At 41.2% G+C, this 16,044-nt stretch overlaps 1 protein-coding gene across 2 annotated transcripts in view; it reads right to left on the reverse strand.

Moving 5' to 3' along the window:
• Positions 1–7,356: 7,356 nt before the first annotated feature.
• The window catches only part of MCCC1 (methylcrotonyl-CoA carboxylase subunit 1), a 57,323-nt gene continuing 48,635 nt past the window's right edge, over positions 7,357–16,044 (reverse strand). For both annotated transcript variants that reach the window (XM_047875467.1, XM_047875466.1), the window contains exons 15-19: positions 15,575–15,624; positions 12,286–12,423; positions 10,861–10,968; positions 8,457–8,528; positions 7,357–7,681 (exon numbers count right to left, since the gene is read on the reverse strand). In XM_047875467.1, coding sequence (XP_047731423.1) covers positions 7,553–7,681; positions 8,457–8,528; positions 10,861–10,968; positions 12,286–12,423; positions 15,575–15,624 — 497 coding nt within the window. In that variant the 3' untranslated portion in view covers positions 7,357–7,552. The remainder of the gene's footprint in view (positions 7,682–8,456; positions 8,529–10,860; positions 10,969–12,285; positions 12,424–15,574; positions 15,625–16,044) is intronic.

The raw sequence follows: 16,044 nt of genomic DNA on the forward strand, positions 1-16,044 counted from the left end.
AAGAAGGGGAAAATTCTTTTGCCCATAAAGTTTTCTTATGTAGATTCTACTGTATAGTTTTTACCTTTTTTGTACATTCAAGTAAGTCAGATTTTTTGAAAGAATTACATTAGCAAATAAAAGGCTGCAGACAATATAATAAAATCTGTAAAGCAGAGTTGGTGAGAAAATTGCTTTTCAAAAAATTTAAGTATAGTTGACACACATTAGTTTCAGGTGTAGGGCGTAGTGACTGGATGACTTCAGGTGTTATGTTATGCTCACAAGTGTAGCTACCATCTGTCATTATACAATACTGTTACAATATCATTGACTGTATTCCTTATGCTGTGTTTTTGATCGCTGTGACTCACTTATCCTATAACTGGAAACTTGGATCTCCCACTCCCTTCACCCCATTTTGCCCATCCCCCACTCAATCCTGCAGCCACTAGTTTGTTCTCTGTGGAAATTGTCTTTATTTTTTAAAGTTTATTTATTTCTTTTGAGAGAGAGAGAGAGAGTGAGTGTGCACACACAAGCAGAAGAGGGGCAGAGAGAGAGAGAGAGAGAGAGAGAGAGAGAGAGAGAGAGAGAGAGAGAGAGAGAGAGAGAAAATCCCAAGCAGGCTCTGTGCTGTCAGTGCAGAGCCCAATGCAGGGTTTAAAAACAAACTGTTAGATCATGACCTGAGCCGAAATCAAGAGTCAGATGCTTAACTGACTGAGCCACCCAGGTGCCCCTGGAAATTGTTTGAAATTAACAAATTCTTTCAGTTTTTGTAATGAAATATGGGCCTTCAGGAGTCATGTCTTTTCTCTTAATCTGTCTCCACAATTGTCCACAAGAAAGGCAAAATTTTACGCTTCTGCTTAAAAGACATAAATGATCACTGAATCTACCTAAGTAAGTTTTCCCAAATACCGAAGTCTTTTTGTGAAGTACAAATCTCTAAAAGTTAGACCACATTGCCTGCCCCCCTGTCCATCTACACCCCACTCCCACCGTTTCATCCGGGAAATTAACAAATTCCTCACTGATGCTGAGCTATGGTATTTCTCTTAAGGTTTCAAGAGAATGATCTTGTTCTGGAAATGAGACCACCAGAAGATCAGCTTGTCTGGAGGGTGTTTGAATGTTAACCCCCATTCTGAAAGAACGGTTTTTATCTCCAAGGTTCTAACTCCACCGTTAAGTTGCACTGAGTTTTCTAGTAGGATGGCTTGGCAAGTAGCACACCTGTGACTCTCTGGTCAAACATGGGGGCCACGGTACCATTAAGTTCTCCAGGTGAAGATCTGAAAGAACGAGGAGATATTTGGCCAAGGAGGGAACATTCTCAGAAAATGTGAAGAGGGGAATATAAGTTTGGATGAGTAAGGTTGCCTTTCCCTCTGCCTTGCTACTTCAGGAGATAGCATTATACAAGAAAGCAGAGGATTTGGGAATGAAAAGTCCTGGTTTCAGTTTTGGTCCCAACAGGTGTGGGAAGTATGATTGTGTGCAAATTATTCTCACAATCTCAGCTCCCTCAAATTGCTATGAGGATAATATAGGTGATTCCTCCCTTGGTGATAAAATATCAGCACATCATAAAATGCCTTATAAATGTGAGTTGTTATTGTGGGCACCGTAACAATACCTTCAAATGTAGGTGTTTTTAGCTTAATTTTTAAATAATTCATTAGTCTCTGACCAAGCAATTTACTTCTAGGGATTTATCCTAACAGATATAATTGTGTATGCGCAAAATGAAATATTGTCTGGTTATTCACTGCACTTTTTGGTCATAGCAAGGCTTTGAAAACAACCTAGATGTCCACCAGTAAATGTCTGGTTGAGTAAGTCATGTCCATTTAGTGGGACAAATGGAACAAATGGAAAAACCGTGTAGCTCTGAAACAGACTAAGGAAACTCCCTGTATATTGTTATGGAAGCATCTCTAAGACACATGGTTAAATAACAAAAGCAAAGTGCAGAATTTGATCTTTACTGTAGACAGTAGGAAATTAGACCACAGAGTTGTATTTGGTTTTGAGTGCATGGAGAAACACTGGAAGGATACACAACAAACAATTAATAGCGGCTCAAGGTTGCCAGGGGTGTGGGGGCTGTGGATAGGAGGGAGATCTTCCCTGTATACCTTTTAAAACACATTTTTAGGTTTTGAACCATGGGCATGTATTACCTATTCAAACATTAATACTTATCTGAGAAGAGACTAATGGCACTTACATGGCCAAGGAACTAAAGACCTATGACCCATCTCGCATATAGATCTTCAATAATTGCTTGATGTATTGTATTAATGTGGAATGACTCCAGGGTTAGAGTATGTGGTGGGTCTGGCTACAGAGGAGAAAGGAAGGTTGAGGGCAAGTGTTACTCATTGTGGATGGGGTAGACTACTTAGAATGACACATCAAAAATGGAAGCTCTAAGTGGGGCCAGATGGTCAATAGGAGAACAGAGTTAGGTGGGATGCCGGTCTGAATTGTGATTAGCATGACACCTGCTTTCAGTAATGGGGGAAAACCCACCATGCCTGATGACATAGGTAGTAATGATAAAGGAGTAACAATAACCGAGAAGAGAGAGAAGTCCCAAGTTATCTTTTGTTGCTGTTGTTAGTGTTTTTGTTTTTGGTGAGGAGGTGGTGGATTTGGAGAATTATTTCTAATCTAAACGAAGGGTTCAGCACAAAGCTAATGAGGGGTGGTATGTACAAAGAATGATGTTAGCCGTCTGAGGAGGGAGGGAGTTACACCAAGGCTGTGACTTGGGAGGTTTAAGGGGAGAATGTTCACACTGCACTTGCAACTCGCTGTAGGAGTCTGAGCCAGTTAGAGGCACAGGGCATTCTGATTCCCATCATCCAACACGTGGGAGACAAATGTCAGGGCGACAGGGTAATCATTGGTATCAGCTAGGATCTGCTAATGATCCAGGCACTCCCTGGTCCAGAAGGAACCTAGGGTTCTTCACGGGGGGTGGGGGTGGATAGGCAAGACTGTTCCTAGTCGGATAGGCAAAGCCTGCGACTTTGAGAGCTGTGGAGCGTGGCCGAGCCTCCTGGGATGCCCTATACTTAGAGTTTGGTGGAGTAAAACCGCTACCCCAAGGCTGCAGCTCCCTGGAGCCAGCCCTCAGGGAGCAGTGTGTCATCAGCAGGAAGGCACTAATGACCCAAGGCTCCCTGCTCTGGGCTTGGAGGACAGCATTTGGGGACATCCATCTCCTTCCCTCTCACCACACAGTTTAAATCACATTTTCCTCTTTCTGGGTGTCTTGAAGCTTGGTGTGAATATCTAGGAGTGCTTTTGGAGATCCCCTGATGAAAGGTGCAACAGAAGTGCAAGGTATTACTATCAACACTGTAAATATTTTAACCACAAGTGTCACGTGTACACAGAACATAGATGTACATTTCAACTTCTAATATTCCTAAGAGGACTATTTGAAGGTTAAGAACGGCAAGCGTGCCAGGGTGAGAAGAGAAGCCAGTCGTGGAGGAAAAACAGTGAGTTCAGCCAAGGAAGAGACCTCCCTACTCGGCCGCCCTACGGAAGTGGTGACACCCACTCACACAGAGGCTGAAACCAGACAATGTAGGCCCCCGCCCCCTCCACCACCGCACCATCTACACACACGTGTCACAACGTATGTAAAAGATGGAGCTAGTCCAGCCCGGCCTTTGTGCAGGAAACATGCTGCTTCTGGGCGTGCTGCTGTCCCATTAACATGCGGGCTCTGGGACATGCCAGCCTGGCAGCCCACTGTCGCAGAGGGAGGGGACCATGGAGGCTTCCTCAGATGGCACCATAGTCTGCCTGTGGTTGACAGGTGCCTGGGTGACACTGGAGCAGACCAGAGCCGGGGGGGATGGAGTGAAGAGAGGGGACGGAGTGATGCGTGTCCAGGTAGAGGTTTTCACCACCCCAGGACCCAGGAATTTTGCTGACAAGGATAACCAGCTGAGCTGGATTTAGAGCAGTTCCTTAATTGCTCTGGAGCAGTAACAGCAGTTAAAAATTAATACTAACTATCAGTTGCGTGTAAATGATGTTCTAGGCACAGTGCTGAAGGCCACCTCTACATTTTCTCATTTAATCTCCAAAACAACCCGGTGAGGTAGCACTGCCACCCACCTTGACAGATGAAGCTCAGGGAGTGTAAATGACTTTGCCAGAGACACTACAGCGAGCGGCGGCGAGAGGGTCTGAATGCAAGAATTTTAACTTCCAAGGCTGTCTAGACTACAATGCTACGTGGCCTCGCCAGCAATTAAAAAGCAGCCATCAGGGCTCTTAACTTCTGTTGTTTTCTTCCTTGTCCTAGACCCGAACACAACGCATCCAGAATGCTACTGTCGGAGATAAGGTAGCCAACTGCTGTCTTCCAGTCATACACCTCTGGTTTTGACCCATGCTTACAAATGGAGGTTATCCAAAAGAAAAGCTACTCTTAAGTCCTGGAGATGTGTACCAAGCTCTGTCTTCTCCACCTGGCCCGTCCAGCTCAGGCATCTGTATCTGGTGCCTGTTTTGGACTCCCTGTCTCTAGTCTCTCTCCTCTCACCAATCTGTACTTCAGACTGTGGACAGAAACAGCTTTGAAAAACATGCCTGTTTGAAAATCTCCAGGGCTCCAGCTGCCTCCAGAATAAAGTCCTTTCCCTGCTGGGCAGCCACTTCCCCAGCCCCTGCCTGCCGCACCCCGATGCTCCAGCCCAAGCCGGATCGCTCTGTGCCCTGAACGCTGAACACAATTCCATGCCTTACTGTTATTATTAGCCCTTGCTAGTCCCTCTCCCTGCAATGGCCTTATCTTACCTTCTTTCTCCGCTGGCAAATGGCTGCACTCCAAAGCCCCGTTCAAATGTCACTGCCTCTCCCTCAGCTTCCCAACCCAAAGTAGAATTTATGACGCCGCTCACCTGGCTCCCGTGGCACCTAGTGCACAGGTGTATCATGCTATGAATTATGGTGCGTTCTACACAGCTGGATCCTGTTTCCCATTAATTAGGGCAAGGGCCAAAAAAAAAAAAAAAAAAAAAAAACAAAAAAAACCGTTTCTTACCATCTTGGTTTCCAGACGCTCTGGTGTGTATGGTGGTACACGCTGTCTTTAGGAGAAACAGAGGCAGTCAGGTGCAAAGGAACTCTGTCCACACAGCACCGCAGGAGGCGGTGAATTCCACCAGTATGTGGGTACAACTGGCTTTACATTCCTTCCATGAACATTATTACCTCTGACCAACACTGCGAGGTAACAAGGAAACCGAGAGCTTGATCTCATTCCACTGGAAGAGACAAAAGGGGGCAAATAGCAACCCCAAATTTCTACCAGCGCGCCTTTGCTTTTCCCACTTTTAGAGTTTTGTTTTAGTTTTGTAGCCTCTGCTGCGAAAAATATCGTTTTCAAAAAGCGCTGGTTGAGATGGCCTTCTCCTTTTTTACCCCATGCTAAAATACCTGCAGGAACTTCTTCCCAATGGGTGTTCCAGGCTCTATTCTTCTCTTCCTCCATCCACTGGCATATTGCTGCCAGATGAAATTTTTAAAAATACTATTTGAATTATAAAAAGTTCCTATGTAACATTTTAGATACGAAGCATAATTGTTTGATAAATATAACCAACCAACCATCAGCCCTACGAGAACACTAGCGGTCGCTGGCATCCACCTCTATATGCCTCACCCATCTCAACCCCTGACCCAACACCTAATACTTTAAATACCCTGTCTTTAACTTTATGATTCCAAGATTCATCCCTGTGGATATTCTTACCCTGTTTATTTTGTTGTTACATAGTATTCCACTGTGTGGCATACCAGGGTTACTTAGCCCTTCTCCTGCCAACCAACTGGGATCGCTTCCAGTGTTATGGGTAATGTGGCCATGAACATTCTTGGTGCACAAGTGCATTTGTGCATTTCTAGAAGTCAGGTCATAGGGTATGCAGATGTTCAACCTTGTGAAATAATGTTGAAGTTTCTCAAAGGGGCTCTACTAGCCAAATTTTCTCCCAAATTTTCCTTGCTAAAAAATAATTCAATATAACTGCCCCTTGCAAGATAAAATCCAAACCTACTCCTCCATGCCAGTTAGTCTGGCCCCAACCTAAATGTCACAGGTTTTCTCATATAGCCTCCCAAGGACCTCCCACTCCTGTTGGGCAGATCTGTTCTTGGATATAGAACACACCTTACTCATGTTCAATAGTGAAGCCTTGTTCTTCATTTCTAGTCTACAAGTTCCCCCTCCCCACTCTTGCTCTGGGTTCTCCTTCCTCTATGAGGTCTGCCTTGATTACACCTGCCCACAGAGCTCTCTCACCCCAACCCCTAAAATACCTATTTTCTGCACCAGTCACTTGACATCGGTCTTCACCCCCACCCACATCTTAGGATACTGAGTTTCATCCTGCCTTGTTGGAAAAATAGACGTTCTAACTAGGATGTGTAATCAGACTTGAGAACTCCACATTTCCAATTTTAGCATTTGGGACTTCCTCACCACTCTCTTGACAATGGAATTGCTTTCTTGGCAGCCAGGAGATAGATCAATTTTTGGTTTGATGTTTTCCCACATAACTTTTTTTTAGGTTTTATTTATTTATAACTTTTTTTTTTTTAACGTTTATTTATTTTTGAGACAGAGAGAGACAGAGCATGAATGGGGGAGGGGCAGAGAGAGAGGGAGACACAGAATCCGAAGCAGGCTCCAGGCTCTGAGCCATCAGCCCAGAGCCCAATGCAGGGCTCGAACTCACAGACCGTAAGATTGTGACCTGAGCTGAAGTCGGACACTTAACTGACTGAGCCACCCAGGCGCCCCTATTTATTTATTTTTAATTTTTTTAAAGTTTATTTATTTTGAGAGAGAGAGGGGGAGAGTGCACGCACTAATGGGGGAGGGGTAGAGAGGAGAGACAGAATCCTAAGCAGGCTCCATGCCATCAGCACAGAACCTACAAACCACAAGATTATGACCCGAGCTGAGATCAAGAGTCAGACGCTTAACTGCACCACCCAGACACCCCTTAGGTTTTATTTATGTAAGCAACCTCTACGCCCAGTATGGGGCTTGAACTCACAACCAGGAGATCAAGAGTTGCGCACTCCTCCAAACGAGCCAGTCAGGTGCCCCAGAAAAATTACTTTCAACTCAATCATATTTTCAGATTTGCATCCGTCTCTGAAACACGTCCATTTTCATCATGATTGTAAATGGGAAATAATTAAACAACCTTTTCTCTTCCAATCATTCTCTTTTGATCAAGTTGCTGCCCACCTTCCTAAAAGACACTACAGTGTACACAATTTGAGGCAGAAACAAACTATATTAGCTTCCAATAAAAAAATATAATTCAATTTATTAGTATGAAATAGATAATTTATTGTGTTTGTGACCCAAGTACATGATTCTCAAATATTAGCCTAATTGTACAATCATTTAGTAAAACTGATATTTATTAGACTCCGAGAAAAGCAGGAAGGCACTTTCTCTTTTTGGTGTACAGATACTATATTTAAGATACTGCTTAATTGGACTTTTCTTTGATGGCATTTATTCTGCTTCTCTTTTGTCCGATTCCTCTTCCTCAAACTCGATTAAAGGAGCATGTCTGTTGGCCTGAGAACCTTCTTTGTAGAACACTTTCTTGATTGTGCCGTCCTTTGGGGCCTTTATGGTAAGCTGCAGGGACACAAGACACGACCGTGGCTGTAATACTAATGAAGACTGAGCACACAGTAAGGCAACAGAGACGAAAGTGAAAAATAAAGCCAATTGTTTTGAGGTTTCTCAAGCATGGCACCCAAAGGAAATAACATTTTTATGGTGTGCTTTGCAGTTGTGAGGAGTCACTACTTTGACGTACCTGTAACACCTGCGAGGTCGCTAATCAGGAAGCTCTAGTCTAGCTGGTAATTCTCAACAAGTTTCACAGTAGAGTCTCACCCGGGAAGCTGTTAAAAACTGACGATCCTTGGGCCCCACTCCAGGAGATCCCAATTCAACCAGTCTGGGGAAGTAGTTTTTCAAAGCTCTCCCCCTCAGATGACGGTAACATGTGGTCCGGCTGAGAACTACTGGCCTACAATTTCTAAAGACCTAAAATAGTTAATCTAGTTTGATTGAGGTTTTCACTTTGATACTGATGCTTGGCATCCTAAGTTTGGCCTTAGAAAATACCAACGGTTAACAGTCAACTGGCTAACTGCCCGTATTTAAGGAATTAACAATTTCTTTGATTTTAGCATCAGAACTGACAGGTGCAGTTTCACCAAATTAAAATGAAAATATATTTAAGGGGAGGATGGTTTTAGTTTTGTTTCCTGCAGTTAATGTTTCATCAATCCATGGCTCTTAATATTTAAAATGGGTATTAGCTTACAAAATAAGGCAAAAGAACAATTAGATCTGATAGTTCCCTAAGTTTAATTGGAAAGTGAACTTATGGTTTCATTACCTCCATTTTCATGGCAATCATAACCATTAGAGAATCTCCAGCTTTTACTTTGTCTCCGACTTTCACAAATACCTAGAGATTAAGAGTGACAGGTTAATATTTAAAAACACAGAGGTTCCGGGGTGCCTGGGTGGCTCAGTCAGTTAAGCGTCCGACTTGGGCTCAGGTCATGATCTCGCGGTTCGTGAGCTTGAGTGCCACATTGGGCTCTGTGCTGACAGCTCGGAGTCTGGAGCCTGCTTCGGATTCTGTGACTCCCTCGCTCTCTGCCCCTCCCCCGCTCATGCTCTGTCTCTGTCTCTCAAAAATAAATAAACAATAAAAAAATTTTTTTAAACACAGAGGTCCCTCGTGGTCCACAGAGGTGGTATATAAATGTACACAGAAGTATGGGTCTGTCTGGTTGTCTTATCTGTCAAAGACAGGTGTACAGGTGCAAATCAGAGACCTACAGATCAATCTTGCACTGCTGGCCCTCTTGTCAGTGGGGAGCACTGCTTAGCTCCTTCTCCCCAACCCCAAACCATCTAGTTTTCCCTGAATCAGATGAATATGCTTTATATATTTCAAGGTCCTTTTGTGTTTTCATAAATGTACAGACAAGACATACCACCAACAGGGGAAGAACCAATGCACTTAAATGTCATGGGCAGGGTAGTGGGGCATGCCTGGTTTTCTAGATTTTATAGGTAGTCTAGGATAGTGCTCCAAGTTTTGAGTGCCCTGTGTGGTAAATGTATAGACGGTCTTCATGTGAAAGAATTAAATTATTGGCAACCTTGGGGGGGGGGAAAAAAACAAACCTTTATTTTCCATTTTTCATGTATAAGTGAACTCATATATCCCATATGGTCTCACTGTCTTCTTAGTTAACATGGTTATCAAGGAGTTTTTAGAAACATCACACAGTGGAATTAGGTTCCACAGTCAATGTGTAGAGCCAAAATTGTGAAAAATGAGAAACACCTCTGAAAGCCCCCAAATCACCCAATGCTGGGTGATGCTGTAACAGTGTTTGATGAAATCAATGGTCTAGGGGGCGGCTATAGGGAAAATGTGCATTTTTCCCCTATAGATGTTCAGAGATGCCTACATTTTGGAATGTACATGGAAAGTGAGATTGAGTGAGTTAAAGGCAGATCAAAGTCTTTGAGCTCATACTCCCTCTGGGACAAACATGTGCAGAGGGGAACAGGGGGTGCAATCACTTTCACTACTTAAATAGTTATTTCCTCCTTCTTCTTTTTAGGTACCAACAATATAGAGTTGAATTTTTATGACTTGGATGCATTTAAAGGAACTCTACTATATTCAAGTGTATATATAAAAAAGACACTACTAATCTACCACCATTTGAAGTTACTTCAGCATGGATCTTAATTCTGAATATATACAGCATTCAACACCAAACCTCGTTGTTCTTCATCAGTACCAGCCTTTCAAATTTTATTTTAACACACATGTAGTTATGTACATTGGAAAAAAAATGTTATTTAATGATAAATTGTTTGTGTTAAATTTGACATTAAAAAATAGCCCTTTTGGGTAATGCTTGGTGAATGCTCCATTTTAATCATAAAAAGACAAATTTAGATTATTTATACTTTGATGGAAATTTCCACTTTCAAAAATAACAGTATCATAAATTAGGTAAACGGGTATTTTCATTGAAGACTGAACATAGAAAATCAATCTATCACATAGTCTCTTGTTTTAAGACTTTCCTTCCTGCCTGCCTGCCTGCCTGCCTGCCTGCCTGCTTTTATAGAGTGAGCGAACAGGAGAGGTGCAGAGGAAGAGGGCCACACTCAGCATGGAGCCTGATGCGGGGGCTCGATCTCATGACATGACCTGAGGTGAAATCAAGAGTCAGATGCTTAACCAACTGAGCCACCCAGGAGCCCTGAGATTTTATTTTATTTTTTAAAAATGTTTATTTATTTATTTTGAGGTGGGGGGGAGAAGAGAGAGAGAGATAAAGAGAGAGAAAGAGGGAGGGAGAGGGAGAGAGAGAGAGAGAGAGAGAGAGAGAGAATCCTGGGCAGGCTGAATGCTATCAGTGCAGACCCTGATGCCAGGCTTGATCCCATGAACCATGAGATCATGACCTGAGCCCAAATCAAGAGTCAGAGGCTTAAGAGACTGAGCCACCCAGGTGCCCCTAAAGATTTTATTTTTAAGTAATCTCTATACCCAACACAGGGCTTGAACTTACAACCCCAAGATCAAGAGTCACATGCTCTACCGACTAAGCCAGCCGGGTGTCCCAGTCTCTTGTTTTCTTCAAGAGGATACTTCCCAATGAGAGAGATTGGAGAGAGAAAAATAATATATATGACTAAGTTCAATGGAGATATTTACTGGGCCTTACTGAACATCATTCTGTATACATTCACATGATTACCTTTTCAATGGTACCCGTCATAGGAGCTATGGCACCTTCCTGAGTTCCACCTGAGCTCATTGAAGACAAGTATTTGGGGACTGGAATGTCAATCTGAGTACTTCCCGTCTGTAAACAGAAAACAAACTGGAACTGAAATCAAGTTCAAATCGCTGTAGTTTTGAATCACTGTTTCAAATCACTGTACCCTGAGGTAATGACTGTTTCCAAGCTATTTGTTAAATCTTTAATACCAGGGTTCTAATCTAGCTTTGTGACCTTAAGCAATTACTAAACTCCTCTCAGTCTTGGTTTCCCATTATAAAGGAGTATTGGCATCCTGCCTCACAACAGGATTAAAGGAATTAATGTACATAACTGTTGCTAAAAAATAGCCACTGATAGCCATTTTGAGTAGCATCTCCACTATCAAGTGTTTAGACTAAGCCAGAAACTGTTCTTAACAGTTTTATACGTGTGTGTGTGTGTGTGTGTGTGTGTGTGTGTGTGTGTGTGTGTGTGTAGTCATCAAAACAAGTTTATGAGGTAGGGAGGTACTGTTATTATTCCTGTTTATAGATGGGGGAACTGAAGTCAGGGAGTTTAACTTGCCATAGGTCACACAGCTGCTCAGAGGTAGAGCCAAGATTTGAACCAAAGCAGCTTCACATTCCAGAACTCCCGCTCATCACCACTCCACCAAACTGCCTCCACCACCATATTGTTCCGGCAGTAACTATGGAAAGGAATGCCTAGTAAAGTGAAATCATCCTTGATTCTGTATACAGTAGTTTAATTACTGGAATATAAAGGACTATGATCTATAAGGTGTTTTTCAAATGTGAGAAGACTCTGAAGAGGACACAGTGTATTTGATAATGCATTTTCTTTTCTGCCCGTGCAGAAACTATGGGCTCATCAGGCAGCAGGCCCGTGAGAGCCATGAGTCAGGAAATAAGCTCCTGACCAAAGATATGCCAAGTCTGTCTCGATCATCAACCATCCTTTGACTGCCAAGACACTACCCCTTCTGACTGCCCCCATCCCCACAAGAAACATCCAGTTCATAGACTCGCTCTCAGGGGTCACCTCCTCCCAAATCCCCAGAATTCCAAGTGCCAGGAGGATGGGCAAAGTATTCAGGCATCAAATCTCAGAGAGAAGATTGCCCAATGGGCAGTGAGATACTCTCTGACAATAAGGATGTAAGGGCATGTTTCAGAATTAAAGGCAGAAAATGGTATGTGTCTATCAGGGAGAACATGTGTGGACAAAAGAACTAGGGAAGGCAGAAATGTGGCAAAGAAACAGAGTGGAGAAGGAAACACAGAGAAAAGGTCATGGCATGGAAGGAAGCAAGGTCTTTCTAATCTTTTAGTGAGATGCCTCCGGTCAAGCAATTTTCTCCCAAACCTCAACAGTGTTATTATAAAAAAGGGACATTACCATGGAAAATAGGTAAATAGTGTTTTCCAGGATAATTAGCTTAGTTTTACTAGCAACTCCATTAACAAAACATTTCAGGTAAGTGCAGTCTCCCTCATTACAAAGATCACCAAGGACTTGGAAAGTTTTATCTTGAACCTGAAAAAACAATAACAACAAAAACAGAAAAATAAGATTCTTAAAAAATAAATAACCCTACAGAATTAATAAAATCAGAATCAATTCTTTACTATTAACAGTTTCAAAAGGTAACAGGTGAAATATTTTTTTTTAAAAAGCCCTGTAGGAACTTTGCCCCTAAGACTCATAAACAAAGTACTCTACATAGAAATAGCAGTTAAGGTAATTAAAAGAAAAAAAAAAAAACCCAGAGAACATATCTATAGTGCCATAATGCTACAGATAAATGTTCATTTAAGAATAACAATAAAAATGTGAAATAGAAATACAAATCAAATTAAGTAAAATTATCAAAATTCGGTTGACTATATTACATGTTAAGTATTCATTTCTGAGTACCTGAGGTCAAATTTGGTTTTACTATGCCAATGTCAGTAAAGAAAAAGGCCAGAACCACCTAATTAGATGGTGTATCTTTTATCTCCCCAAGATGTAGATAAAATTTATGGGTTTGAGTTATGAGTTAAGAAGATTAACTAGCTGGAGACAGCCACAATTTTTGCCCTTGAGGAGAGAGTGCCAAGAAACAGACTTCACACTTGATCTTTCAAGGAAGCTGACAAAAGGACATGAAACCTTTCTGTTTTAAAAAATGTTTTCTCACATACACACCCAAGAAAAAAAAATTCCTTCACACACAGGAAATCCATTTAAATCTTCTCTATTTTTCATTTCAATTCCCATGAGGTTACTGTGAAAGTCCTGTGGCTATTCTTTTCAAATATACGATATAGGCTAAGGTGAAATAGGTTACAGTGCAGTATTTATATGCTGCTTCTCATCTATCCTAAGTTAAATATGACATTTTACTGTGCTCTGTAACCTACTAAAACAGCCATGTGAATGTTTGTGAAATTCTCAGGACATAAAGGTTAGATGGGGAACAGTTTTGTTTAAAGATTTACACAAGCACATTCTAAATTTGTGAAATGTAGTAGTTCAATCTGGAGTTAACTTCACCAAGGGATATGAAGCATTCCCCAAACCAGAGGTACGAGTCTCAGTTACAACTCTCATATACTAAAATACGTTGACTCCCTAGTTTTTCTGAATCTCAGTTTAAGAAATTGGTGTCTCAGGGGCACCTGGGTGGCTCAGTCGGTTAAGCATCCGACTTCAGCTCAGGTCATGATCTCGCAGTTCATGAGTTTGAGCCCTGCATCGGGCTCTGTGTTGACAGTGCAGAGCCTGGAGCCTGCTTTGGATTCTGTGTCTCCTTCTCCCTCTACCCCTTGCCCACTCACACTCTGTTTCTCTCTCTCTCAAAAATAAATAAGCTTTAAAAAGAAAGAAAAAGAAAATGGTATCTCATAGTATTGGCAGATCCAAAGTATCCTCGATCAATCAATTTTGTTGGACTTAACGTCGCTTGGCTCATATTACAAATGATTTATTCTAGTCTCTGATTTTGTACTTTAATATATAGGAATTTGGTTGAGTTCTCACATTGTTTTTTTAACCCTTTCAGCATTTCATTTTGTCAGTGTAATGGATTCTTTTCATTGAGGGCTATCATAAACATTTTGACTAGAGATTCTCAAATTATGACCTGTGGATCTCTTGGGGTCCCCAAGACCCTTCTTGGGGTCCACAATATCAAACTACTTCATAATAATACTAATGGTATTTGCCTTTTTAGAAAATTCTCATTCTCTCATGAATAAACAGTGGGATTTTCTAGAGACTGCAGGACATGTGATGTTACTCTGATAGCTAATGAACGTGTGCTTGTGTAATCTTAGGTTATAAATTTTCTCAGTTTATCCTACAACTCAACAACAACAAAAAACCAACCTGATTGTAAAAAGGCAAAAGACATGAATAGACATTTCTCCAAAGATGATATGGACAATTAGCATATGAAAAGATGCTCAACATTATTCATTATGGAAATGCAAATCAAAACCACAGTGAGATAACATTTCACACCCATTAGGATGGCTGTTAAAAAAAAGAAAAAAAAAAAAAAAACACCCAGAAAGTAAATGTTGATGAGGATGTGGAGAAAAGGAAACCCCCCAATACTGTTGGTAGGAATGTAAAATGGTGCAGCCCCTACAGAAAACAGTACGGTAGTTCCTCAAATAATTAAAAATAGAACATGAACATACAAACCAGCAATTCTGTTTGTGGGTGTATGTCCCAAAGGATTGAAAACAGGGTCTCAAAGAGATATTTGTCCCCATGTACATAGAAGCATTATTCATAATAGGCAAAAGGTGGAAGCAACCAAGTCTCCATCAAGAGACGAACGATTAAACAAAGTGCGATATACAGAGGCAATGCAGTATCATTCCACTTTAAAAAGGAAGGAAACTTGGACATAAACTATGGCATAGAAGAACCTTAAAGACATTATGCTAAGTGAAATATCCAATCACAAAAGGACAAATGTTGAGTGATTTCATTTATATGAAGTACTTAAAGTAGTCGAATTCATAGACACAGAGAGCCCACTGGTTTTTGCCAGAGGCTGAGGGGGGAGTGGGCGGGGAAGGGGGCACATGGAGTGTTACTGTTTACATGGGTACAGAGTTGCAGTTTTGCAAGAGGAAAAAAGAGATGGAAGGTGGTGGTGGTTGTACAACAATGTGATGGTATTTACACTCAAAAACGTTTAAAATGGTATATTTTACGTTATGTATACTTTTGTAAAATATATATTAAAAATAACAGTAAGAAAAATATGCTCAGTTAAATTTTCTAAATGGTAAGTATTAATACATGTAATTAACACAAACAAAAGCTCTTTGAGGAGTCTCAGTAATTTGTAAGGGTATCCATGGATTTTGAGACCAAAAAGTTTGTGAATGGCTGCTTTAGATGTGAATACATGCACATACTTCAGGAATTCGTTAGCTGTCTAATTCAATGTTATTTTTTTAAAACAGGTTTTCATACTTAGGGGAACCACAGCCAAACTGAGGAAACAATCAGAAAGTGTAGAGGAGGTAATTTCCCCAAATTGGTCTGAAATAAAAACACATGACATTCTCCTAACTATAGTCCAATGGCTTGGGAGAAACCAGAGTGTGAAAAAAGACCCTCCTCTGTATGAGAGAGATCAGAATTAGCTTTAAACTGTACAAAGAAAACCAGTAAGGCTTACCTGCATGCTATATGACCCATCGAGGTTATATGTGACAGCTATGGCTACATCTTTATGAAAAAGGGGGGAAAATTGAAGAAAAATTAGAAGACAATCATAGACGAGGATTCTAAAAATCTCTTTCAACCTAAAGATAACCAGCTTTTAGGGATACCAACATCTTTTAACTCCCTGACAAGATTTTTAAAAATCTATAGGTAAGTTCTAATAAAAGTGAATTTCAAACTTTTGTTTCTTAAAAAATGGACTTTTAGCAGACTCTTAACTATAGAGAACTCATGGTTACCAGAGGGGAGGTGGATGGGGGGGATGGGTGAAACAGATGAAGGAGATTAAGAGTGTACTTATCTTGATGAGCACTGGGTAATATATGGAATTGCTGGATCACTATATCGTACACCTGAAACTAATAAAACACTGTACGTTAACTATACTAGATTAAAAATTTTTTAAAGAGGGAGTTTTAGCTC

The sequence above is a fragment of the Prionailurus viverrinus genome, chromosome C2, assembly GCF_022837055.1.
Source record: "Prionailurus viverrinus isolate Anna chromosome C2, UM_Priviv_1.0, whole genome shotgun sequence".
Taxonomy (NCBI): Eukaryota; Metazoa; Chordata; class Mammalia; order Carnivora; family Felidae; genus Prionailurus; species Prionailurus viverrinus.